At 42.0% G+C, this 27,660-nt stretch overlaps 1 protein-coding gene across 3 annotated transcripts in view; it reads right to left on the bottom strand.

Moving 5' to 3' along the window:
- Positions 1-19,720: 19,720 nt before the first annotated feature.
- KDM4C (lysine demethylase 4C) overlaps positions 19,721-27,660 on the bottom strand; it is a 226,921-nt gene continuing 218,981 nt past the window's right edge. For all 3 annotated transcript variants that reach the window (XM_063129271.1, XM_063129270.1, XM_063129269.1), the window contains 2 exons: positions 25,227-25,319; positions 19,721-20,834 (listed from right to left, as the gene is read on the bottom strand). In XM_063129271.1, the coding sequence (XP_062985341.1) occupies positions 20,658-20,834; positions 25,227-25,319 (270 nt within the window). In that variant the 3' untranslated portion in view covers positions 19,721-20,657. The remainder of the gene's footprint in view (positions 20,835-25,226; positions 25,320-27,660) is intronic.

Raw genomic sequence — 27,660 nt, forward strand, 5'->3', positions numbered from 1 at the left:
CACAGCTGTTCAGATACAGATAAAAATAAAAATTAAAAGGGGGAGGAACAGCCCCGTTCCTCTCCTCCTCCCGTTTTTATTTGTTTATTTTTACAGAGGCGTGGAGTCGCCCCCTTCCCTGTCCAGACCATGGTGACTAATCAGGGGGGGCACCATGTGTTGTGACAAGCCTCTGCTGCCAAAAAAGTTGAGGTAAGTGCCCGCCTTTTTTGGAGCAGAGTTTCCAGGGTTTGCCCCTGGATGGCTTCACAATGGCGGCTGTGTCATGTAGATGACATGCCGCTACTGCAAAGCCATCCTGGGGCAAACCCTTTGTGTAGACATTACAGCTGAATGTCTTACAACTGAAACAAGGCCCCAGTGCAATATTTAAAAGAAGGATGTAGTCGATTTAACCTTTTGACTTATTTAGCCATTCACACCTCACTTTTCCCATTTGTCCAAAGCAGCTTAGATTTTCTTTTTTTAAAAAAAAAATCAAATGAAAAACAAAACCATAGTTAACATCTCACTTATTAAAGGCTCCCCTAGTAAAACCACACTGTCAAAGTCAGATACCAAGCAAAGGATCCTTCCACGACATATATGTATATACCATCTCTTCCCTTCCCTGGCAGCAAATATACCATAATAAATTAAATGTGCAACAATTCATTGCCTTTTCAAGACACCCCAAATCAGCTGCCCAAAGTGGCCGCCTCACTCTGGCTAGTGACAGGGCTGGATAGCTTCCTCATACTGTTGTCCATCGGTAGAAATCTGCTAGTCCCAAAATCGAGTCATCGTTTTTCTAGCGGTAATGTTTTTTTGCTTCTGTTCTTCCAGATACCTTAAGTGATTTTCTCGCTGTATACTGTGTGCTGACACAGGCAGCTTTGCTCCCTTTCTCATTCTGTGTGAGGATTAGGATAAGGCAGCAATAAACATCATGTGTAAATGGAAGCATTTGATCAGTAGGCTGCCCTTGAATATTTCTGAGGATCCGTTCCAAAGACCTGGCAGGCTATTGGTAGATTTCTCTTCTGATATGAAAGGAAAGGCTTGTGGCTTTCTTGATTTAACTGAGTCACAAAAGAGACTATTAGAGGATTTCAAGTCAGAAAACAGCACAAACACCTGCTGACATGGATGTGAACTGTACTACCATTAATGGGATCATGTGTCCCCTCAGTTTACTATGTGGGAGTGTGGTGTAATGGTTAGCATATCAGACTAAGAGTGGGGAGATCAAGATTCAAATCCCCCCTCCCCATCGCCAACCCAGAGACTTGCTGTCTCTTCACCTAACCTACCTCACAGGATTGTTGTAAGGATAAAATAGAAGGGGGGAGAACCATATACACTACCTAGAGCTTCTTGGGTTAAAGGAGACATTAAAATAAAATAAAATAAAATAAAATAAAATAAAAGTCGGTTTCTCTAATCACCTTTTTACATCACTTTCAAGCTCTTCAAGCCTAACACTCAGTGACTTTTCTGTCTCCACTCTTCCTTTTTTTGAATACCACAGAGATGTAGGACAAACAATGTAGATCACAGTCAGGGCCTCACCCTACCATTAGGCAGGGTGAGGCCTCCAGCAGCAGAAGCCATGGGGAGTGGAGCCGTGGGGAGTTGTTGGAGGAAAGAGCTGTGTGTGTACCCCATGGCCTGTGCTGTGCCCCCTAAGTTCGGCTGCTGCTTTCATCTGTGGTGGGGGACACTGTCCCATTACCAGTGTTGAATTCCACTCAGCTTCTGTAAAAGGAACGGGACAGATGACCCATCTGCTCCTTTGTCCCAGGCAGCAAGATATCTTGGCCTAGCCCTCATCACAGCAACACAAACCTCACAAGGAGAGCATTGCTATTTCTCTCAGGAGACTAACATCTTTCCTAGGTAATGTTCCATTTGGTGCGTTTACTAGGCAATAGAAGATATAGCCGTTAATTAATTAATGCCTGTCCTTTGCTCATGCCTCTCAGGGTCCCTAATGACATTGCAATGATGCAGCAAAGCAAACAACATCATTTTTAGTATACCAATAACCGATTTGACTTTCTGAAAAATTAAATTAAAAAAAACCCACCACACAACTTTCTGGCGGGTAACAGAGGGCCTCTGGCCTCTTGTATCCTCCTCCAAAGCATCAGCAGAGATAGCTAATGATGTGTGCTCATGGAACAGCTGAGGGAAACTTCTCATAAACCCTCTGGCTTCCAGCAAATACTATATCAAAAACACAGTCTAATTGAGATACGGGAGAAGCAGTTACAATATAGATCTACAATGGCATCTGCTTAGGTAGAGTGACCTTGTTTACTTCCTCTTTCCTCTCCTTTGAGAATGCAGAAGTAATGCAGGGCAAACATGTGGGTGGAGAAGCGACAGTAAGGAAACACGATCCCCCCGCTCCGTGTGATGATGCTCATAAAGAGGGCCTAAGCTAGGGTGACCATATGAAAAGGAGGACCGGGCTCCAGTATCTTTAACAGTTGTATTGAAAAGGGAATTTCAGTAGGTGTCATTTGTATATATGAAGATCCTGTGGAAATTTCCTCTTCCTCACAACAGTTAAAGCTGCAGGTGCCCTGCCCTCTTTTAAATCTGGTCACTCTAGTATAGCTCCTGCAGCTTTTACTGTTGTGATGAAGAAGAAATTTCAGCAGGTTCTCCATATATACAAATGACACCTGTTGAAATTCCCTTTTCAATGCAACTGTTAAAGATACAGGAGCCCTGTCCTCCTTTTCATATGGTCACCCTAGCTTAGGCCCTCTTTATGAGCATCATCACACGGGGGGGGGGGATCGTGTTTCCTTACTGTCGCTTCTCCACCCACATGTTTGTCCTGCATTACTTCTGCATTCTCAAAGGAGAGGAAAGAGGAAGTAAACAATGTGCACGTGACCATTGTGCACATAACCCATTCAGTGGGCCATTTTGATCACGCTGCTTCTCCTGCACACAGCAGGAGATAGTGGCAAGTTCCATCTCAAAATATAAGTCGGACTTACTGGGATGTTTTTTGTCGCATGAAGATGGCTAGAAGGGGTGGGAGGCGCACAGGATGCAGGTGACGTCGTGAGTGCCCAGTGACGAGTGTGCAATAAAACACTCATCTGATGGAGCTCTATATGTTACCCATGGAGTGGCGCAGTTAGTCAAATCTACATGTTCTCCACACATGGCTACCATGGGTTGTGTGGGAGCTCTGCACCACACCGGCAACAGACTGGGTGGCTGTTGCTAGCAGGGTACTTAACCACATGATCTATCCTATTCACAGCCCTGTTCAGGCATTCGTCTGACCACATGAGGGCTTAAAGTGAGTAGAGCAATGGGGCCGTGTACATCTCTCGACATGTGACTCTGCCCACCAGACTTTGCCATGTTGAATTGCCAAGGATAACGGGAGCTCTGCTTGTGTCCACTTGAACAGGAGTTGAACTCTGTGCAATCCCAGGCCCTGCCTTATTAAGGTTCCCAGCTTACCCATCATCACTGTTTTCACCTCCCATTGGGAAACAGAAAGATGTAACTAATATCAATACAAGAAACCAATATTTATTTCTCTCATTCTGTGCTTTGTTTGTTGCTGTTGTTGTGCTGGTCTTCCTCACTTCTTCAGACAGCTTCAATCCACACTCCACCAACACTCCAGAAATGAGCTCTCATTTTTTAATGCTCTTCCACCCCGTGTTTTTTTCAACCACCACCTCGCAATGAAGTTAGTTTCTTGCCTTGAGCTGCTTGCATTTTGGTAAGCTCTGGTGAGTACAAGCAATCTTTCTGGGGATGAAGCTGAGTTGCAAAGCAGGAATAAGGAGAAGAAAGGGCAGGGAAGGCTTAGGAGCCAGCCATCACCTGAATCAAGTAGAACAATGCATGTAACGGCCACAAGACTGCACACACTAGGGTGGCCACTTGTGAATTGCCCAAAAGGAGAACATGCATCCCGAAAAAGAGGGTGTCAATTTACATAAATGTGCACGTGTTAATTTATGTGGGTAGCTGTAAATTTAGAAGGAATTATCATCATTTAAATAGAAATATGGTACATCTCATCATAGTGCGGAAGACCTTAGCTTGCTGTCCAGGTGCTGTTGTTGGGAAACTTCAAGGCCCAGCTCTTCCTTCTGGTGGTTCTTTATCTTTCAACCAGACTTCGACTGGGCAGCTTTCCCAATAGAGGACACCTTCAAACATAGCACAGTCCTCTGGCAGCCCTCCAAATGAAGGACCATCCTCTCCAAAACAGGGCACATGGCCACCCTGGCATCTCCCTAACTGCGCACTTTCTGCATTGGGCAGGGTGGCCTGAACAGAGCTTCTACTCATGTTCACTTGATTGCAGGTGGAATCCTCCACGTGGACAGGAACCCTGACAGAGCAAGGTTCACAATCAAGTGAAGTGTTTTCTTCACATTCAAACCCAACGTGGGAAAGTCGGGGACTGAGAGGGTGGGTGGGCCAAGGATGGTGTGCATCGTCCCATGGCTTTCATACATGTTGTTCCACCTTGCTGAAGAATAATGCCTGAACAGGGTTGCTGTAGTGGAAGTAGTGCACTGCATCGGTTTGGTACTCGCTTGCTTATGCCAGTATACCCCTCCTCCAGCAACTCCAGGCTGGCCAAGCGATTGTAGCTTGGAGAGCTCTTGGCCTGTGTTTGGCAAGACCATGGCTTGTGTGCAGGGCACATCACTTACACATCACCAAAAAAGAAGAAATGCACCACCAAAAATAGGGTACACAAATTTGCATAACATTTGTTTCTTCTTCTTCTTATTATTATTATTATTATTATTAACATTTATATACCGCCCCATAGCCGAAGCTCTCTGGGCGGTTTACAAAGATTAAAACACAAAACATTAAAAACAAATATACAAAATGTAAAACCATAAGAAGCATAAAAACGGAATACATACAATATCCATCTATTCTGGGTCAGTTAAAAACTCAACACATGCTGTGAATGTTAGTTGTAATCAACACTGACTGTGCCATTCTCAGGCTTGCTTCTTGGTTCTAACTGCTCTCTCTCAGTTATGTTTTTTTTCTGACAGTTATGTTTTTTTCTGTTGACAATTGATAAGAAGTCTCCAAGAGGTCTTGTTTTGTTTATCTCTCCACCACTCCTGGTTAATTAATGTTTCAATATTTGTTATAATAAACTAATTCATATTTTTGTTCTCTAACATTAAAAGAATTGTCTCTAATGGTGTTCTTTAAGAACACACAAATTTAGACTTCCGCCAATAGTTAAATGCTTGGGAAAAGAGAAAAGTCTTGACCTAGCGCCGAAAAGATAACAATGTTGGTGCCAGCCAAGCCTCATCAGGAAGAATGTTCTAAAATTGAAGGGTCACCACTGAAAAGGCTTCCAATCCATGTGAACAAATGCAAATTCAGAAACAATTTGCTATAGTTTACTGTAAATAGAAATATAATAAATCACACCACGGTGTGGAAGACTGTTATCTCTATATCTGCTGTCCAGGTGCTAGCTATTAGGCAACTTCAAGGCCCCTGTTCTCCCGTCTTATGGTTCTGTATCTTTCAACTGGGCTTGGACTGGAAAACCCCTTAAATGCAGGCTGTCTTCAAACAAAAGAATGTCCTTGACAGCCTTTCAAATAGAGAGGACTGCCTTCCATAAAGTACACTATTTATGGGTCCTCAGACTCACGCCCCAAAATTCAGCTGTCATGATGCCACTGAAAGCTCAGCACAGAGTGAAACAGAGTGACGCCATTTTGTGATACTCATTGTTGCTTATGAGATTCTCCTCCTCCATCCGGAAGGAGAAAGATGGGATGGAGATTCAGACTACAGGTAAATCAAGTCAACTGCAATTACTAGGGATTTCATTTTCTTTCCTGCTTAAGGCCCGAATTGCATCAAACAGTTAATTTTGTTCTTGAAAGCTCAATTAAATTTCTCAGAAATCTCAGATAATAGGATTGTTGTAGTAGAGCCATATGAAAGGTAAAACACAATCTCTCCCGACTTCTTAAATTGTCTGCTCTCCTCCCATCTACATAAAGGAAGTTTTATCCCAAACAAGCTGAGATGCTTGGCATTTTTTAGAGCAGGGCAACAAGGGTGGCAGATTTATCAACAGCAGATCTGTTGTAGTTACTGTCGCACACAGTATTATAAATAGACATTTTCTTTGTTGGACAAAGAAAAGAGCTTTACAAAGAATCCTCTGTGTTACAGAAAATAGCTTCCTAATCATATCGCTGTAATATCTTTCACTGGCGGATAACAAGAGGAGGTGAGGAGAATTATTCCAGCTTTCATTTCTACAGATATCATGTTGCTTCGAAAGTAGTCCCACAGAGCTGCTTTCAAGAGCAGGAAGTGTCCACCTGTCTTTCCCATGCCTCCAGCCACCTTACGCCTGGTGCACTGGATATGCCAAGAAAGACGGCAAAAGCAAAGGGGCTAAAAGGTTGGCACCGCCTTCCTCTCAAACCCTGTGCTTTCCTTCTCCTTGGGCCATGTTGAGTAGTGTGACCATATTTTGGAAACCAAAAAGGAGGACAAAATGGCCGCCCTCAAGGAGGCGTGCCCACCTTAACATGCCCAGCCCCTAAGGTGGGACCATCTTGACATGACCGGCCCCCAAGGGGGTATGGTCTTGGTCACATGACAATATGGCCACCCTCAAGAAAGCATGGCCACCCCAACATGCCCAGTCTTAGAAATTCCTTAGAAACAAAATAAAATCTCTTAGTGCAATTGGCCTACCTTAAAGGGCTGTTGTGTTGCTAAAACAGTTTGACTAAATGCTCATCATCATCCTCTAGTAACCACTTCCCACAGATAAGCATGCACAATTTAGGGAGGATGGCAAGAAGAGAGGAAAGACCAACCTCAAAGCCCTACTTTCTTGCCACTTGTGACTTTTTATTATTATTGCATTTATATCCTACCCTTTTTCCTCCAAGGAACCCGAGGTAGCATACATAATCTTCCTCCTCTCCATTTTATCCTCACAAAAACAACTCTGTAAGGTAGGTTGGGCTGAGAGTCAGTGACTGGCCCAAAGTCACCCAATGGGTTTCCATGGCTGAGTGGGGACTAGAACCCCAATCTCCCAATCCAACACTTTAGTCACAGCACCACACTAGCTCTTTAAATGATTATAACTCAGAAGCACCTGTATCTCTAGCCAGCTTCACTAGTTCTACAGCAGCCTTCTTCAACCTGGTGCCCTCCAGGTGTATTGGACTACACCTCCCAGAATTCCCAACCAGCATGCTGGCTGGGAATTATGGGAGCTTCAGTCCAACACATCTGGAGGACACCAGGTTAGGAGGAGGCTGATAGACAGGAATAGCTATGAGAAAAAATTAAATGGGCTTACAGGCCAGCAGAGATTTATGCTAAAGGCAAAAAATGTAAATAAATCCTTGCTTCAAAAGTAAGTAAGGAGGTGAGTGGTACTGAGTTGATAACATTATTATAGTCATATGATATAAAAAAGAAAATGATCACAACAAATGCTCTTAAAATACCAAGCAATTTTGCAAATTAAGCCTTGAATATATTCAAGAATAGGCATTACCATTCTACAGCTGAAAACTGAATAGCTCAGAAAGCTTCAACACAAGCAAACAAGACCAAATTCTGCTTTTTCTTTCAACAGTAGCGGATATTAATCTGTCAAAAGAACCACCACAACAACAACCAAGTCAAAAGGTGGCACCTCAATAAGATCACAACCTCCTGCTCTATTTCTATTATTCCAATATTTAGGAAGTTATTTATTTATTTATTTATTTATTTATTTATTACATTTCTATACCGCCCAATAGCCGGAGCTCTCTGGGCGGTTCACAAAAATTAAAACCATTCAAAGTATAAAACAACAGTATAAAACCATAATACAAAATACAATATAAAAGCTCAACCAGATAAAAACAGCAGCAATGCAAAATTACGAATTTAAAACACCAAGTTAAAAATTATTTATAGACTGTTAAAATGCTGGGAGAATAAAAAGGTCTTCACCTGGCGTCTAAAAGCATATAATGTAGGTGCCAAGTGAACCTCCTTAGGGAGCTCATTCCACAGCCAGGGTGCCACAGCAGAGAAGGCCCTCCTCCTGGTAGCCACCTGCCTCACTTCCTTTGGCAGGGGCTCGCGGAGAAGGACCTCTGAGGATGACCTTAGGGTCCGGGCAGATACATATGGGAGGAGGCGTTCCTTCAGATAACCAGGCCCCAAGCCGTTTAGGGCTTCAAATGTTAATACCACCTCAGTCCACATCTCCGGATAAGTTATTTATTTGTAACTATTTACAGTCAGTGTTAGATTACGATCTCTGCTTTACCCTTGAACATACATTGAAAAAATGAAGGAAAATCCATCTTTAGGGCTTTCTTAAACCACCCTAAAAACAAGTTCAGCACCTAAGAGGTGTTAAGTTGTAAAATTTAAAATTCATAACAACTAAAACAGATTAAAAGTATCATGTTACCAGTAAACTGTTGCATTCTTTATTTTGCCATGGCTCTGCTATGTGTGTAATCTCTTCTAGAGCCACACAAGACAACACAGACTTTAACATTGTTATAATTTTAATCCAGATGACAAAGTCTAAAAGTATTTAAAGTGGCTTGAGAGGTGATGTGTAACCATCCTGCACCTGTGGGCTCTAGACACGTCCCATCCCCATGACATAAAAAGAGCCCCCCCAAAAAAGGCACCACAAGAGCATCTGGTCCAGTATTCTGCCAGGGACGAGCACCCCTCTACCCCAATGTTCTTAATGAAAGAAAGGAATATCAGCAGTCCTGTTAGTTTGTGCAACACAAAAGTAGAAACTGGAAGGAAGGAAGGAAGGAAGGAAGGAAGGAAGGAAGGAAGGAAGGAATCTCTCCCTCCCCCCACCATAAATAAAATCCAAGATACAAAAATGACACAAATCAGATCCCAGACAAGAACACTTTTCAGGGGGTCATCCTCTCCTCATCCCTACCTTAAGGAGGGATCTATCCCCTCAACATGTCCAGACTTGTGAATCTTGCCATGTGGAGTGTCCTGAATTCAACTGGGAACCAAGATGAAGCTTCAAGGAAGCCCCTTCCTGCCGACTCCACCTCTTTCATGCCATCTCTTCTCACGTTAGCCCATAGAAATGAATGGGAGCTCTGGAGTCCTTAGTGCAGCTGCAGGTGGGTGGCTGCTCCGGCTGTGGTTGGTCTTCCTCTGAGCTCCATGGCAGCTGGCCAGCCATCATTCTTCTTGGAGCACACATGTGCCCCACGCTTCTCCCAATACCAACAACCCCTTTCAATTTGTGTGAGCACACACGCGTCTTCTATTTCTTAACTGCTTAGATCAGCTACGCTAATGGCGTAGCACCTACACTATTTGTGTAGCCACCATGCAAATGGCATGGCACCTATGCCATTTGCATAGCCACTACACAAATTGCATAGCTGATCTGAGCACCTCCGGCCATCCGGCAACTTATCCGGACATTTAAGAGGATTTTGAAATCTCCCCCGGATCCTACTTGGGTGTGGGATTTCCAGATATATCCAGGCAAATCCGGGTGTATGGTCAGCCTAGCGTTGAGTAATCCTGATGCCGAGGAGGGAGCGCAGGATTTCTGGGCTGTCCGTGCCCTGTTCCAGGTGGAAGGCGACCAATCGCCTTCCACCATGCATCACCCCAGGTTGATGCCGGATTGGCCCCGGAGCAATGTCAGACAATGGAAGCACTGTGTTGGCATTGGTCCATTTGAAAAAAATCAGGGTAAATCCTCAACTTTTTCAAATCGCAGCATCATGGAGAAGCCCCGCGGTGGCTGCGAAACTGCGCATGCATCGTCCAGCTGGTGGGGAGCAGATCCACAGCCACCATGGTGCTTTCCCACCCATAGACAGGCCCAAAGTAATCTGAAGTCTCTGCACTGTTGTGAATTAATAATAATAACAATAACAATAACAATAATAATAATAATAATAATAATAATAATAATATACTGTCCCATAGCCGAAGGTCTCTGGGTAGTTTACAAAGATTAAAACACTGAACATTAAAACTGGTAGACAAAATTTAAAAGCATAAAAACAGATTAGATATTATCCATTTAGAACATCTATTCTGGGTCAGTTATAACTCAACATATGCTGTTAAATGCCTGGGAGAAAAGTCTTGACCTGGCGCCGAAAAGATAACAATGCTGGTGCAAGGTGAGCCTCATCAGGGAGATCATTCCACAGTCGGGGGGCAACCACTGAAAAGGCCCTCTCCCTTGTTGCCATCCTCCGAGCTTCCCTCGGAGTAGGCACCTGAAGGAGGACCTTAAGATGTTGAGCATCAATCCCGTGTTGGACCCAGAATCGTTATTCCACCAGCAAAAGGATACTACTGACAGAACAGAACTTCTGAGTCCTTTCCTCCTCACTGCATCCCCCTGCATGTTCTTGGGGGCAGTGGCAGGAGCCACATTAGAGGCTGGGGGGTGCACATGTGGCCCATTGGTTGCATGTTGCCCACCCAGGCTTAAAGCCCCATTCAAAAACTACCAAAATAATTTTAATATCAGCATTAACAGAAGAGGGAACAAACGTCAAGAAAGCCAGGCTAATTTCTTCACATGTACACCTTGGGGTCATCCATATTCATACTGTTTAAATGGTGAGCTTTATTAAGTCCATCAGCACACAAAGCTAGCAAGGCAGCTGCCCTACATTTTCAATACTTTGCCTTTTCCTATCTTAGTCATCTTAAATGTGAGGTGTCTGTCCATTCCGGCAGTTGCATTGCCTGTCCGTGGGCTTCCACACACACCCGCCCCCACCTTCTGCCTTTCCATTTCTGCTGCCATTAGCACTCTCTAGAACAGCCGCCTCTAGGAAATGTCCCATTAACTAAAATACATTGTGTGTTCTGCATTTCCTATTATATTCAATCGTTTCCACAGCAGTCAGTGTCTTATTATATTAAGACTCTTGCATGCAGGATAGCTGAGCTAGACTTTTAGGCACAGAGCCTATTAAACACACACACGCACGCACACACAAATCCTAAACCTACGCATGGGATGTGGCTAGAGGAAATGTGGGTGACGTTATAGAAAATTAATTATTGTAAAATGTGACTCCAGAGTCACAGATCAAACTTTTAAAGGTAATTTGCCATATTTCATGCTTGAAACTATATAAAAATGGAGAAAATTGGAAATTAGAGCAGAATTACTGCCCATATTTTTCAAGAAGAGAGAGTGTTTTAGACTAAATGAAGCTCATTTACCCCTGAAGGAAACTGCTGACTAAAAATTCTCTCACAAATGGAATATATTGGTTGTCCTTGGGAAAGCTAGAAGGGGAGCTCAGGTGTATGATACAGTTGCATTAACAAAGCAGTCGCAGGGTTCAGACTGCCTTTTTCAGAGACCTCTGCAGACACACACATATATATATATATATATATATATATATATATATATATATACAACCTATCCCTGCAGAAGACCCATACTCAGGTGGCTGAAATGAGTAGGGCTACTTCTTGGACCACAGGTACATTTCCAACATTCTGAGACTTCAGCTAGATCTACACTAGTGCTTTTTATCAGCATTGAAGTGCGCCGATAACTGTCGGGGCATATTATGAATTCCGTAGACTGCTTTTCAAGCATTATTTCCCGCTTTTCATTCCATATAGTCCAAAATACTGCATCAGACGTCATTGTGCATACTGTGAGGTATAATTGTGCAAGAGGGAAATAATGCATTGTCACCACAATGGGATCGTATCGATATGAAACGAGGTGTAGATCTGACCTTCATATCTTTATTTCATTGCAACAACTCAATTTGCCAGTGGGCCAACCTTAACAAAGGACTAGAATCATAGCATAGCGGGGTTGGGTGGGCTTATAGACCCCCTAGATTGATGCCATGATCCATGTAGGAGATCCAGAGCTAGAGCATGTCCTATCAGAGAGGCCAAGGAGTGACGCTGGGGCCTTCCTCATGCAGAACGTGTGTTCTGCCATTGAACTAGAGGCCCTCTTTGACATAGTTCACTGCAGAACCCTGCAGCTATTCTACAGAAAGCGCATTGACTCAAACACTTTTTGTCCATTGGAAGCAGAAGTGATTACCAGCTTTTAGGGCTAACAAGAACAGCTCTTGTATAAGCCACCAGCCATGGTACCTTTGTGGTATTTAATGGAGTATGTTGTGGAGAAACGACAACCCTTGAAATGAATGTGGATACAAAGACTTCAGCCTGTCATCCCACCCTGCTTCCTGTGTGAGAAAACAGTTAGTGGACACGAGAAAGACATCACTTTCTGGGGCTCCAGCAGGATTAAACTGCAGTCCCCATTCCCTACTCACAGGAGAAAACAAGACAGGAAACCGGGAACGAAAAGAGACTGGCGCAAGCTGCACAATACACACCTGTGCAGGGGACTAAAGACATCATCTGCTCAAACCTTCATGGTTTGCTGTTGGCTCCTGCTCTGGTACCACATTGTGGCCTATGACATACATAGCGGTCTTTCCCTGTCTTAGTCCCTGGCTGAGGGCATAGAGTCCTAATACCCAGTGGCTACTGGTAGAATCTCCCTACCACCACTACCACTACCACCACCCTTCAATTGATCTGAGTATGAGCTTTCATCTCTTCACAGCATGATGCTGTATGCAGTCATTGGCAAGATCAAAGTATTATGCGCAGCTTTGAGAGCTCTCTCTCTCTCTCTCTCTCTCTCTCTCTCTCTCTCTCTCTCAGCCAGTCTCTCAAACAGATCCTTGGGGGGGGGGAAACAATAACAACAACAATATCAGCTCCTGGCCCTGCATAGAGGTCTACCTATTCAAAGCTGGTAAAGGAATCTGGTTATTTGTTCAAGTCCTGATCCATGCAGCGTGTGTGTGTATGCATGTGCGCACACCCACCCGCCCACACCCTCCCTCTCAAGCTCATAAACTTCAGATTTCAAGTCCACCTTCAATAAAATGGATTCAGAAACAAACCTGAATCTGAGCATGCCCACCACCACCCCTGCCCACCATCAGCACATCTTACAATACATTCTGAATCATGCATAAGACAAGACAAATTGCCTGCTACTATCTAAATGATATAGGTAAAGTTCACGTTGGGGGGAAAGAGAGGCCGTGAGATAAAAAGAGATCCGAGGAGAGAAATTATGCTGGCTAACAGGGCCATCTGAAAGGTGTAAAGCATTAAATCCTGATAAAAAGAAATGTTGCAAAGTGGCAGGTGATGTTTCTACTATACCAATTGCAGCCAAATTCACTGGGGAGAATGAATGAAATGTTCCGACAAAAGCATGGGCATCTTGGAGCAGAACTAAGGCAAAATAACTAAACCTCAATTCATACTCTGTCTGAGCATCCAGTGGGTCAAACCTTTGAAAATCCCATTAATTCTAAGTAAATTTAATCTAAGGATTTGCTGAAAAGTTATTCCCTTGTTACTTGCAGAATGTTGTCTTGTTTGTATATGCAGAATTGGGAAGGGGCTTTACTACGCAGAGACTGTTCTTAGGACAGCTTTCCCAACCTGGTGTTCTCTCATCAGCCCCCATCAATATGGCCATGAATGCTGGGAGTTGTAATCCAAAACAACTGGAGATCACACAGTCAGTGCAGGCTGCCTTAGAATAACTGGGCTAGGGGTAGGCAACTGGTGGTCCTCCAGTTGTTTTGGCCTTAGGCTCCCATAAGCCCTAGCCAGCAGAGCCGATGGTGAGGGATCATGGCAACTGTAGGCCAAAACATATGGAAGGACACCAGTTGCCTACCCCTGAAGTAGGCCTTATTGGGTGGAAAAGAGAGACTTGCAGAAAAGTAGCTTAGTCTTTTTGAGTTCACCAGGAGAGAGGAATCCTCAACTGGATGCCAAATTATTATTCGTGAAGAATTATAGAACAAAGCCCTGTGTTTCAATAGAATCTGATCTCAAATAAACTACACTAGTTGAATTTAGGTCCCATTGAAATTTAGCCACAACTAACTTTTCATATTGATTTCAATGGGACCTGACTGCAACTTAACTTTGTCTGGATGCAACCTGTATAGGTGTTACATGTATTTCTTAAAATTATATTTGGAACATAATGGGTATAACCATGAATCATTCGTGACACCTAGGACAACAAAACAGTACTTAAAATGTCAATGTCCTGAAAATATCAACAAAACAATAAGATGGAATGTGCTCAGAAGTATTATCTCCTACACATCATGTATATATTTTGAGGCCAGTTAAGCTGCAATTTTTATATACATTTTCATGTTCAATGGTATATTGGCTGACACTTCCCCCAAAGAAGTTTTTTTAAATATATATAATCAGAACACATTGGGCTTTTTATGCTTCATAGATGTCATTTGGCACCAGCTTGGACTGCACCAACAGAATTGTGAATCCACACCAATCAGATGGAACAATTGGGATTGTCAATTGAAATTAGTAATTCTACAATACAAGAATTGTTGGAGAAAGTGCAATCAGCTGCTGGTGGGAGTTGCAAGGTATAAAGGAAACATGGTGTGTGTGTTTTTAAGTATCGGGCATCCTAAGTTGCTCTACAAGAAATGTGGGCAACCTGTGGTCCTACAGATGTTCTGACCTATAACTCCCATCTGCCCTAGCCAGCATAGGTAATGGTGAGGGATCATGGGCCAAAACATCTGGAGGGCCACCAGTTGCCCATCCCTGCTCTACAGGAAGGGGAGGAGGTCATATATGCTTTGCATGTAGAAGGTCCTAGGTTCAACCCATGGCATCTCACTTTAAAAACGGATCAAATAATATGTGATGGGAAATAACCCTGCCTAAGGACATCTCTGCATAGAATGTGGAAAGTAATGCCATATCCCTATCACCAGGGCCAGACTGGACAGGACCTGGGGATGTTGCTCCAAAAGCCAGAATAGAATGTGTGTTATTGAATCTAAGATTGCCAAGATCAGTTGATAGAGCTGTATGAAGCATACATAGCAGGCAGAAATTACTGAACTGTTGACAAGGTACACTACAGACCTGGCCAATCCAGCGGCTTCTCTGTACCTACCCATCACAGGGACATATGTTGCACAGTTCTATTTTTAAAATGGGTTTGGAGGTCAGAATTTGTGCATCCAAGGTAGATCACTAGGTGATGTCCCAGCTTCAGGCTATGTGGTTCCAGATGCAAACTGCGCCATCCCTGCCACCTCTTCTACACAAGAAATAAATAGCACAATGTTCTGCATGTACAATAAGGAAAACAACATTTTTCAGTGGTTGTGAATAGCAGTGGATCAGGCCCTTTGTTTTCTGCAGCAGATATTCAACAGGTACAGAAAGAAGAGGACAATTGGCTTCTTTTTTAAAAAAAGGAAGTGTTTTACTTTTGGTGGAGTAAAACTAGTACAGAGAACATTTTTAGGACTGCAAACTTTAATAAGTTTAACAGGAAGATTAATCAACTAGCAACTCAATCCTATATATGTCTACTTTAAAACAAGTCCCAAGGTGTTCAATGGGACTTGTTCCTGTGTAAATGAGTATAGGACTGCAGCTTTAATCAATGAGGACAATATTTAAACATATAAGGATGTGAATTAAGGATGTTGGCTTTAATTTTGTAGCTATATTGGTTCTGCTGTTTCTATTAGAGAATGAAAAAGTAGTTAATGTCATTTTCTAACAATTGACAGTGCCTGTTCATTAAATTTGTAAGTGGTCTTACAGTCCCTTCCATATCTCAAAACTGAATCAACGTTGAATTTTTGCAACGTGCAGATTTATTTAATAAATTAGATGTTTAATCGATGGAAAGCCCTAATTACTGTTAAAGTATTTTTCTGATCAGGTTCATAATTAATGGACAATCAGTAACAGGGTCAGTATTTTTTTTCTCCCCACACACTCCCTCCTCGCCATCCAATGTTCAAACATCAGCATAGAAACCAGGCAAGCTATTTACTTTATAAAATATATAAGGACGTCTGTGTAGATTACTTGTAATCAATCACCGAGGAAACCCATGGAACTTATGGGTTTCTAATTTTCTTCTCCTGGGGGCTCTTTGAGTGGCTACGATGCCCATACCTTTAACATTCATGAAGATATTAATAGCTCATTTAGCTAATGATTAACCTTCTCCATTGGTTTCTGGATTATTATTATTATTATTAAAATTTAATAATAGCCATTAATTCCTTTCTAAAGGAGACAATCCTTTCACCATTTTGACGTAAGACACCTACGTGGGGAAAGAAAATTGATTAAGATGGCTTACGTTTATTTTCCAGTAAATGCTCACTGGTATTCACAGTAGAGAGAAATCTCAGAGAGGACTGTTGGTAGGGAGGACAGACTTCCATGGAACGTACCTGCTTACTATGGATACATGCACCATAAAACTGGCTTGTAAAGGAAGCCATTTATTCCCTGTTGCACACAAACACCCCAAAATCCCACCTTCATTGTTTGTCCTCTTCCTCAAAGGATATCCCAGTGCCTTCCACTCAGACATGATGGCGACCTTAGGCCATAACATGATTTAGCAGCCCCTAAGAACACTGCCTAAACTGCTTTGTAGGGGAGTTAGAAATATCCAGATGCACAATTGCCACTAGTAAAATAAGAGACTTGGGGCCTTGCTAGACGAGGCCTTAGCGCCCTTTGAGCCCCGGTTTCCCTGCTGTGCGTCCACATGACGCACAGGGGAATCTGGGCCCAGGCCGCACTGAAGCCTCCTCTAACGCGCCATAAGCGAAGTCGCTTATGGCACGCCGTTTCCACAGCCCTGGCCTGAGGCCGGGACTGCGGAACGTCTAGCAAGGGCTGTGGCTTTTTGCGGCTACTTGCTTACTCGCGAGTAGCTTCAAAAAGCCACGGACTGGGCACAGCGCTCAGCGCTGTGCCCATCGGGCCGGGGGGATCCCAGGGGGGAGATGGAGCACGGGCGACACGGGACATGGAGGGCGACACGGGGGACGGGGACGGGGAGGGAGGGTGAGGAAAGAGTGGGCAGGAGGCATGGGAAGGGATCAGGACCGTATGGGGGGGTTAAGTAAAAAAAATGGCTTACCTTCTCCGGAGTCTTCGGGGCGCACATGGCCCCTTTAACAACAACAAAAATGGCCGACGCTGCAGGGCTTCCGCAGTCCCTGTGCATCGGCCATCTAGGAGGCGGGGCGGTGTGCGCTAATGTTAGCGCGCCGTCGCCTCGCCTCCCTGCCGGCTTATCCCGGCAGGTCTAGCAAGGCCCTTGGTGTAACTAGCATGGCTACCCTTCTGGAATTTACACTCAGAAGAAAACGGAGTTCAGAGAGTTTCATTCATGTTGGAGCCCATTGGAAATTTGTTGTTGGGCTGTCCGTGATAATATTTGGCATTTTGCTAAAGCTCATGTAGGCTTTTCACAATCCTAAAACACCTCTTGCAAATAGAATGGGAAAACACGCATGCATGTTCTGCTGTCTCTTGTGGTGTTAATTTTGTGAAATAGCACAAGGCAAAGAAAAAATGAAGAAAGGAGACAATGATTCAGTGGTTCGTAATGGTTATATCTGAACAAAGGCTTGATTTAAATGTGATGCTGGGCATATCAAACTCAGCCTGTGAGCTGTTCCACACAGCCATCTCAGTGTTAAACTGGGTTAGTGTCTATGCATGCAGCATTAGTAACATATTAGACCAATCTTTGGCCCAAATGTGCACTTCACCAGTGTGCAAATACTGTACTATTGTGCTACTCATACACTCAGTGGCAACTCTTATTTCTCAGAAATACCAGCCACTTGGAACCCTGCACAAGAAAGGTTTAAAAAACACGTACCAAAGCACATGTTTAGCATCATGTTCAAACTGAACGCAAACTCCCTAGACTGAACAAAGATGTGTGTTGACCAGGGCCAAATCTACATCGGTGATTTAGTGCAGAGTGAGAGCACATCAGGGTCATTTATGACAGATGATGTCTCCACCCTATAGCAACCATGTATCTTCCCTCTCAAACAGGTGCATTTTCACAAAGTCCTTTTAGTGCGTCTTTTTTCACTAAGAGGAAAAACAAACTGAAGCTGAATCCAGACAAGATGGAGATGTTTGGTATCAAGGGCCCTGACCTGCATTTGGAGGTGTGCCAACCAGTTCTGAATGGGGCTACACTCCCCTGAAAGACTGTGTTTGCAGCTTGGGGGTGCTCCTGGATCTGGCACTCAAAATGGCAGCCCAGAGAGATGCAACGGCCAGGAGTGCCTGCTATCAGCTTTGGCTGCTGCACCAGCTGCACCCCTTCCTAGAGTTGGAAGACCTAAAGACAGTAGTGCACGCGCTGGTAACTTCGAGTCTCGACTTCTGCAACGCGCTCCACATAGGGCTACCTTTGTGCCTAGTCCAGAAACTTCAATTAGTTCAAAATATGGCAGCCAGGTTGGTCACCAGTACATCTAGGGGTGAGCATATTACCCTAACATTAAAATCACTCCACTGGCAGCAAATTAGTTTCCGGGTGAAGTACAAAGAGTTGGTAATTACCTTTAAAGTCCTACATGGTTTGGGTCCAGGTTACCTGCAGGATCGCCTTCTCCCATACAGTCCGCCCCGTACACTCAGGTCCTCTGGGGAGAGCTTACTTCAGTCAGTGAAAACTAGGCTGACAACTGTTACCCAGAGGACCTTTTCTTCTGTCACCCCCAGACTGCTGAATGGCCTGCCGGAGGAGATTCGTGAACTTACCAACTTACCTCTCTCTCTCTGAATTTAAGGCAGCTTTAAAGACTAGCTTTTTCCAGCAGGCCTACCCAGAAGAATGTGAAACCAAGAATTTTTAAGATGTGTTGATTGTTATTTGGATGTTGTATTGGTTTTATATGCTCTTTTAATTAATTTTATGTATCTGATTTGTACTGTATTGTTGTACTACTGTTGTTCCCCACCTCGATCCAAAGGGAAAGGTGGGTAAGAAATAAATTATTATTATTATTATTATTAAATGTGGCTCCCATGCAGTTCTGCTGCATGGTGCCCTGTCCCCCTTCATTAAATTCTGCATACTGGTTGTGCCTATTTCCTGGACAAGGGGTCAAGCTTTCCCTTCCTCTCCCTTTGTTTTTTCCCATTGGCAGCATCAGCCTTCCCCAAACTGGTGCCCTCCATGGCTTCAACATTGTTAATTGACAGTCCTGTAATAGTATAATAATGCAAGGTCGCATTAGCGCAATAGTCAGAATTGTGTTGTATTGGGGTAGTAACTCATTCCCCACCATTACAATGACTAAGGGTACAGGGAGCTGGACTTCAATATTGCTAATTCACAGTCCTAGTGGATGCGAGAGGAAAGGAGTGGGGTAAACTACAGGAGTTAATTCATGTCTTCCATTTAACTTCCTTGAGCAGGGGAGCATTGAAAGGAGTGAGGAACAAGCCTCTCTCGTTCGCTGAGCAGCACCTATGTGGTTGATGATGTTCAGTTCTATTCACAGGATTCCATCCACTGAACCCCGAAGTATGGCAGTTTCACGTGCTGTGTGTCCCATAAAAGCAGGGTTTTAGGTAAGTTATACTCTGTTTTTCTTGGTCCGTGTGCCACTGATGGACGAAACCAATTTCATGAAAATCTGGATATAACCAGAAAATGCTTCTCATACCATTTCCATCTAGATTGGGCCCAGGATTTTTTTAAAGATTGATCCACATAGGTAATGTATAATTACTTTGCCATACCCCAACATTAGTAAGCAAAGGAACATCATTTATTTATTTCAAACACTATTACATTTGCAGACTATTATTTAAAAAGGGAAGACCAAATTATATTACTATTTTACATTAGTTTAAAACTAGCCTGCCAAGCAAAGATATGTAAACTCTAATTTTACAAATACAATGAAAGACATTTTATTGTACAAATTGCTTTCCCCCCGCCAAGTGTATCATGAAAAAAAGTTTAAAAATAGTTGCCCAAAATTTCCCTCCTTAAATACACACCCCTTTCATTTCCTGAATATTTCCTTTTTTAGAAGCTCCTGCCCTTTACTCATTAATATTCCACCCACCCACCCAAATCCCGTGTCAAAAACTGAGTTCTGAACAGAGGGTACTGAAAGCAGTGAAGGCATAAACAATGTGGCAAAGCACTGTACAAAGTTATGAGAGTACAGCATTTGCAGATCTCAGTGCTGTTTATACTTGTATGTATATATGTATAAGATGTTCCATAGCAAAAAGGTGGAACTTGTGGAAAATAAACAAACCATTTAAGTTCTCCATAGATATAACTTCTCTTGTAAGTGTCAGCAGGAGGCAAGACTATGCATTCACTGAATTGTGGTACTGTGGTTCTTATGCTTGCTATCTAACAGGGTCCCTTATTCCCAATATTTATTTATCAATCCTTGATTTGAATCAGATATCCAGCTTTTAAAATACCCTAAATTTGGGGCCCTGAAGTTAAGGAGGTTCTATGGGTCTGAAATATTTTTAGGTAGAACTCTTGATAACTTCAAGAAGTATTTTAACCACAAGCTAGAAACCTGATGTAATAAAGGTAGAGCTTCAAAACCATGACAGTATTTGTCTGTTTTTCTTTACCCCACATTGAATGCATTTTGTCCCCACCCCACACACAAAGAGAAAGAGAACAGGTGAGCACGGGTTCATTCCTTCCTTTATAGTCCTTTCTGGCACTTCTTTTGGAATGAAGTTTTCAGGAAGCTGCGGTATCCAGGGTCATCCACATATTCGTTCTTAAATCTGGAGCTCAATACCCTCTGCCTCTTCTTTTGTCCCTGGATAATATCAGCTCCATAGAATGTGTCTTCAAATCTCATATCAGAAGCTGTAGACTAAAAATAGAGATTCAGTATAGGGCATACTTCACCTATAGAGAGTACATAAAAAAAACACCATAGAAAGTTTTCTACCTTGGAAAAAGAGCAAGTGTTTTCAAATCAACATAAATTTCCTAAATCTCTTGAAGAGCAAAAAACGCTCCTTTCTATTTAGCAATAACAAACTATCTTCAGTTCCAGTCTTAGAGCTGTTCTATACATTCATAATCATCATATGGTGCAGCCCATCTTGAAGGTGGTTGTAGCCTAGCCCCCTGTCCCTGATATTCTAGATTTCTATGGGAGGGGTTTTTTTTATGTGGAAGAACATTAAAATATGCAAACCTCCACCTACAGCCTGATTGCTTGGATTGGTTCTTAGACATACACACACCTTTCTATGCACTTTTCTTGGCATGGTTCCTGGATTTCCAAGGCTAATCCAGACGGTATATGTAAAGGTCTTAGGTGTTTCAGCCTAATTGGGGATAGAGTCAAATCTTGTGGTCAGTGCACACCTCTGTTTTCTAATGTTTATAGTAGGTCCCAATAAAGGTTATTATCCTGTTCTGATTTTTTTTTAATTCTCATGGACCAATGCAACTGCAAACATTTTATTAATAAACCAATTCATTTTAAACTTTATTTTTCTGGCCGTTTGCCACTGCAAAATAGAAATTATCTCCCCTTACAGCCAGTCATGGCAGTGTGAGTGTATATGCGAACTAAACATTTACTCACATACATTTGGGATGCCAAATCCTACAGGCAGGAGAGGCTCCCACTTTCTCTGGGATCAAGAACCCTGATTATTACAGTGTTTTGTCACTTGTACCAGCTGTCCCTCCAGCCTAACCATGCATAAAGAATTCTGGGACAGGTGATCTTTGAGAAAGCATGCCACATAAGGAAGCACAAATCTCTTAAACTACAAGTCCAGTTTAACCGAACACCGTCTCTGTCCTAGATGAATGCTGGGCCAGCAACTCGCTGTTCTGAACATTGCTTCTTCAGTTCTAACACTGCTTCTGATTGGCTCCAGCAAATCTCACATGATATGAACAACATGGAAATAAGTCACCATAAACATGACCCACAATTTAGTCTCATTTTCCCCTTCATTGTAACGGGGGTTACTGGGCCCAAGTAAAGTGTACCCTTCCCCCAAGCCCTCATGCTGGGCCCTGTAATTAATGGACCTTCCAAGGATCTGGATGTTAGAAACTTGCATAATCAGTAAAACAAAACACACTGAATCCCATGGGCAGATTACATGTAGCTGGATGAATCAGTGTGGGAGCAATCACAGAGGCAGAAGCAACCTTGCATGGACCGGTATATGTAAACTTGTGTTTAGGTGTGTGCAAGCTGAGGCCCTATTGCTGTTAGCCAGAGGGAAGGTTAGTTAACCTCACTCAGTTCCTTCTCATATCATGGACAACTACAAAGCTTTGTACTCCTTGGCTCCCCCCTTCTTCTGTCTTTTATATGTAGCTCTCCATCATGCCCATTGCCCGGCTGCCTTGTTTTGCTTGTCAGCAAGCCTTTACTCATGAACAAGCTTCTCTCAGGTTCAATGATACCAGCTGATGGAGGGATCCAACCAACTGCCTGCTGCCTCCACGAAGGACTACTGCTTCCCCTGTTGCTCTTCTCTCTGCTTAGCCCTTTGCCGCCTCCTTCCCCTACTCCTGCATCTGGGGGCTCCAGTATTATAAGCAGGCCAGGAAGTAGCAGAACTTTCTTTCTTATCCAGCAGTAAGACCCCAACCAGAATGGGATGGAATTCACTAAATCACTTGTTTTGGAAGAGGTTAAACACATTGGAGAAACATAGAAATAGGATCGAGAGGGGCCACAGGGGAACTATCTTTCTCTCTAAGTTGCTTGCCAGGCATCTTTAGAGAGGTCCACTTCTCACTGAGGAGAAACAGAAGTCCAGACAGTTGCCTTTGTTACAGAGGGGCTTCAAACCATTTTAATTACACTGCTTAATAATTACATTGCTGGAATGTCCTTGGTGTCTTGGAGGATGCCATTTTTCTGTATTATGCATTTAGTTAAAGTAAATTATTTTGTATATATACTGATATATACTGGTGCCCTATTTTTAACTCCATAGTATTATGTAATTGATCTAATAAATCAAGTAACTTAAGATTGCTTATATTATTTGTTTACAGGCTCAACTCTATCTCGTTGTTGATAGAGGAGAGCCAAAGGCTATTCCAGTGGATAGATTCAAGGATTATTTAGATATTTGTTACAAGTATGAATTCCAAATATATGAACAATTCAGGTTTCTGAGAACCATTCAGAAAGTCACACCTGAAACAGGGACACATAGAACTCACTCACAGGCCCAGAGAATGGTCTGGCTATCTTCTTCAGATCTCTTTGTGCAATCAGTGTTATGATGCTGCCACAGTCCTTGCATGTTCTATATCAGGTTTCCCAAAACTGGTGCCTTCAGGGTTTTGGGGATTATAACTCCCAGCATTCCTGATAATTGGCCAAGCTGGTTGGGGCTGATGGGAGTTGAAGTCCAAAACATATGGAGGGGACCAGGTTGGGAAAGGCTGCTTAATTCCCTTGTGGTAGTAGAAGAGGAAAGGGCTATTTTGCTAGAGGACTGAAAGCTTTTCTGCACGAGGCTGTTAATTGCTGTATCTACTTTCGGTTTCATTGCAGAATTGAGATCCGAGCTCTATAAAAAGAGCTCTTCCTTTCCTGCTAAATAACCTCAAGGTGGCAATGTGCTGTAGCGGAATAATGCAAATACATAAGTAGTTCTTTTGCTTTCAGAAATAATACCCAATTTATCCCATACTAAAAAAAACCGTGAAAGGGCTCTTAAAAAACAGAACCAAAGCTGTAGGATCACGTCGTCTAAAGAACCTCTAAACAACTATGAGTAGAGAATGACAAGTGCACCTCATGTAGAAAATCCCTTTTAGCACGTCCCACTCGTAATTTTGTGGTTACAAAAACAGTAGTAGCAGGAATATCTTGCTGAAACGTTCCGTCAGAAAAGCTCCGAGATGTGCAGCTTCACCCTCTTGGCAAAGCTAAGAATTAGGAGCAATATTAAATTTGACACTACTGCTAACATAAATTATGTTATGCTACCATAAGTGACCTCTAGTATTGACAGAGAAAACCTGTCACCCCAGCAAACACTATTGGCATTGTGCTGGAGGTGACAAACAACATATTTTAAGTTAGCCATAGTGTTGAAGTGGATAGTGCCCTAGATCTCCACAGTGGTGTACTTTGCTAGGCTGAGCTAGTTGAGACTTTACTGACCCACTGTCAGAAGATGTACATAAACCTTTATAAAGACCTGAAGTTGTGCCCAGACACTTGGGAATTCACGGATTTCAGGGAACATGATAAAAACACGATTCACTTCCCTTAAAAGTCAAGATTATTATAGACAAAAGTAAAAAAAAATGATTTATAAAACTGTCAAATTAATAGTGTGATAGCCACTATATCTGTAGTGCTATACTTATTGTTGCCAAATGCAACAATAAAACAGATTTACAGCATGTCTAGTTAATTATAAAGTCCATTATGAATACTCTGTAAAACAATCAGTAGTAATGGGGCCTTTTCCTGAATATATTTGTGTGTTGTAGTTTTTAAATCAATCTACTGTTCTCACCTCTGGGTCATTCATTGTTCCGTTCAAGAACCATCTTTCTTCTGTAGGCATATGGTGGTTCTACAAACCTTACTTTTAGATTTTGAAAAATATAGACTAGAGATATTTTCATTTAATGCAAGGCAGATACCTGCTTAATTTATTACTGGTCTCCAGATCTCTTAATCCAGCAAATTCTTATAATAGGTGGGGTGGACAGAATATTCAGGATATTGTTATAAGTTTCAGTTGCCTGTTTACTGAGAATGTATCTATTGCTTGACAAGTGTCACCAGTCTGGACCAAGGTATTTGATGAAAAAACCCTAATGTTCTTTTGATGGCTGGGGCTCTTTTTTTCCTGAATGGGCAATTCATCTACAGGGATAGACTGGTGCTCCATAGCAGGTGTATGCAAGAAAAAATGTAGTTTGTGATTAGATAGAGAGAGCTAAGGGTTTAGCTGTAATTACTAAACTGGGGTGCAGTCTTAGTGAGGACTACAACAGCTACACTCTGGGACCTGATATAGGGATCAGCAAATCTGCTGCCATATGACAGCATCAGGGAGTCTGAAGTAAACATGTTTGCAGGCTAAATAAGGCTTGATCTTCCATGTCTAAATCTTACACTCAGAAAAAGTCACATAAGCACAGAATTTTTATAAAGTCGCTGGGCGTTATAAAGATTTTCAAAGGTTGGTTTGGTCATATCTCTTCCAAATTTCTAGCCCAATCAGTTTTTTTTTTTGCAGATACTTACAAATCGAGCTCTCACTCTTTTGGGCAACTCTTCATCAAGAGTGTAGATTTCTTCCCTTTTTGTTGCTATCTGAGAGCCATCTTCAAACTCTACCTAAATGTAAAATAAGGGAATTCATCACATTTAATCATTATCTGAATTATTTGAGGTTCTCTTATAGCAAACATACACATGGGATAGTCAAATATTTTTGTTGTCCAAGGTTCTCAAAAATAAATAACTGTACATTTGATAACTTGGGAAAGTCAATACATGCTAAAAAAAAAAAAAAAGATACTGCAAGAAATACTAAAAAATAATGAGAAAGATGCAAAAGCAGTTCTTTATTTCAAAACATGAAATGTGCAGTCCAGAAAAAGTTAAGCACCTACTTAACTTTTTCTAAATTATGTCCAAGGATTAAATGATTCTGTAATTCTCCCACCAAATTGCTTCACTTGCTTGTCAATATCTTAGGGGTATATGTGCCATAAGGTTTGAAAGTATAAATACAGGAAGGAAAGAAAAAGCATAATTATGCAGGCCCAAACTTTCAAAGTACACATTTAAACAACCCCCTGCAAAAAGTAGGTGTGCTGAACAATACTGTAGAGGTGCTGAATCTCAGCACCTGTCCCTTATAAGAAATGCTCGGACCTGCATTACATGAGCTCTTCTTTGATGTATACAAAATACAAAAGTGTGGAAGAGAAACAGCTCTCCAGCTTAGGACCTTTAAATTGTAACTTGAGTACTGATGGCTAACAGCTAACCAGGCAAGGTACCAAGTCTCAACCTGCTTTGTCTCACAGGACAGGTGGGAGAATTCCATCACAAATGCCAACATACCCAAATAGTTACAAAAGAAGTTAAAAAGCTTGATGCATTTGCTTCTAATTTTCCAAGTGATGAGAATTAATCTTTCTGTTTTTAAGGTTGTGAAAGACTTATGTCAAAAGGAAGAAGATATGAGTGATACTAAAGGAAATGCCAGTTAACAGCATTATATTGAATCTGATAGAACTTCTTTAAAATAGTCTGTTCAGAAGATGAAAAGCTTTATCATGCTTAGGTTTAGATCTAATCCAGCATGAACCCCTTTAGCAGAAAATGAGAAAGGAAATGCAGCTAGGTGTGGGGAATGCAAAATTACTCTGCTGTTGCTGTACTGGTTGTGCCTTCCAGAAGTTCTGAATTACTTTTTTTTTACTCCAACTTTTAACTGCCAGCCATGGACATAATATCTATAAATTCACTTTTAAAAAAACCAATTACATTTTAAAAAAATTTTAAATTTATTTATTATACTTCTATATCACCCAATAGTTGAAGCTCTCTGGATAGTTCACAAAATTTAAAACATACAACATGATAAAACATAATATAAAAGTTTAAAACCACAATATAAAACCAAAATGAAAAATAAAAAGTAAAATAAAAACTAGCAGGAGTGCAAATATTAAAAAATAAAATAATATATTTAAATATTTAAGCATTTATTTTTACAATAAATTCAGAAATGACAAATGTCCACATGTATAGTAGGAGACGTCTACATTTTGCACATCCTACCCTATCCAGATGTGTCTAGTGCAGAGGTGGGCAACTTGTGGCTGTCCTGATTTTTTTGGCCTACAACTCTCATGATCCCTCACTATTGGCTGTGCTGTCCAGGATTGATGGAAGTTGTAGACTAAAACATCTGGAGGACCACAAGTGGCCCACTCCTGATCCAGAGCCAACATGAGAAAGAGGATTATGGTTATGCCCAACTGCTCTATCCTCTCCCACCGCAATATCCACTCATTAGTCAGCAACGTCAAACAGAGCCATGCATATAATGCTTATAGTCCAATTCCTTCCTCTCTTGAGAGGTCTTACATGGACTGTACTACATTCTGCTTTCATTCATACGCAACATCAAATGTGCAGATATTTCATGGCCTTAGGGCAGGTAGGCCTAAACTATGATCCCCCATCATACCTGATCTCCATGTTATTAGAGCAACATCTGTATATGGCTATTGAAAACTTTATAGTTCAGCATGCATATGTAGAAATAAAATATCTAGGTATGAATAACCCATTACAGATTTTGCACACCCTGCCTTAAATTAAATAATCTGAATGTGAGAACTTAATTCATACTAGGTGATCAATGTAAAAAATGTTATATAATAGCAAGGCCCAGAACAACAAGATATAACTGTACTGGAGGGAACTGGAGGAAACCATCTTGCATTTTCAGTCCATCTAGGATTCAGTCACCTGTCTGCCACCACAGTTAATTGGAAATCAAATTCTATTCTGTGCTAGAAACTATTACCAAATGATTGCGAACTAATAACAAATAATGGGTCATTAAAGATATTCAAAAGATTATCTATGATGAGGCTAAGTCTGAACCAGGCTTCAGTTGGCAAACTGTAGACCAGTAAGTTTGTCAATCACTGTC

Source organism: Elgaria multicarinata, chromosome 6 (genome assembly GCF_023053635.1).
Source record: "Elgaria multicarinata webbii isolate HBS135686 ecotype San Diego chromosome 6, rElgMul1.1.pri, whole genome shotgun sequence".
Classification (NCBI taxonomy): Eukaryota; Metazoa; Chordata; class Lepidosauria; order Squamata; family Anguidae; genus Elgaria; species Elgaria multicarinata.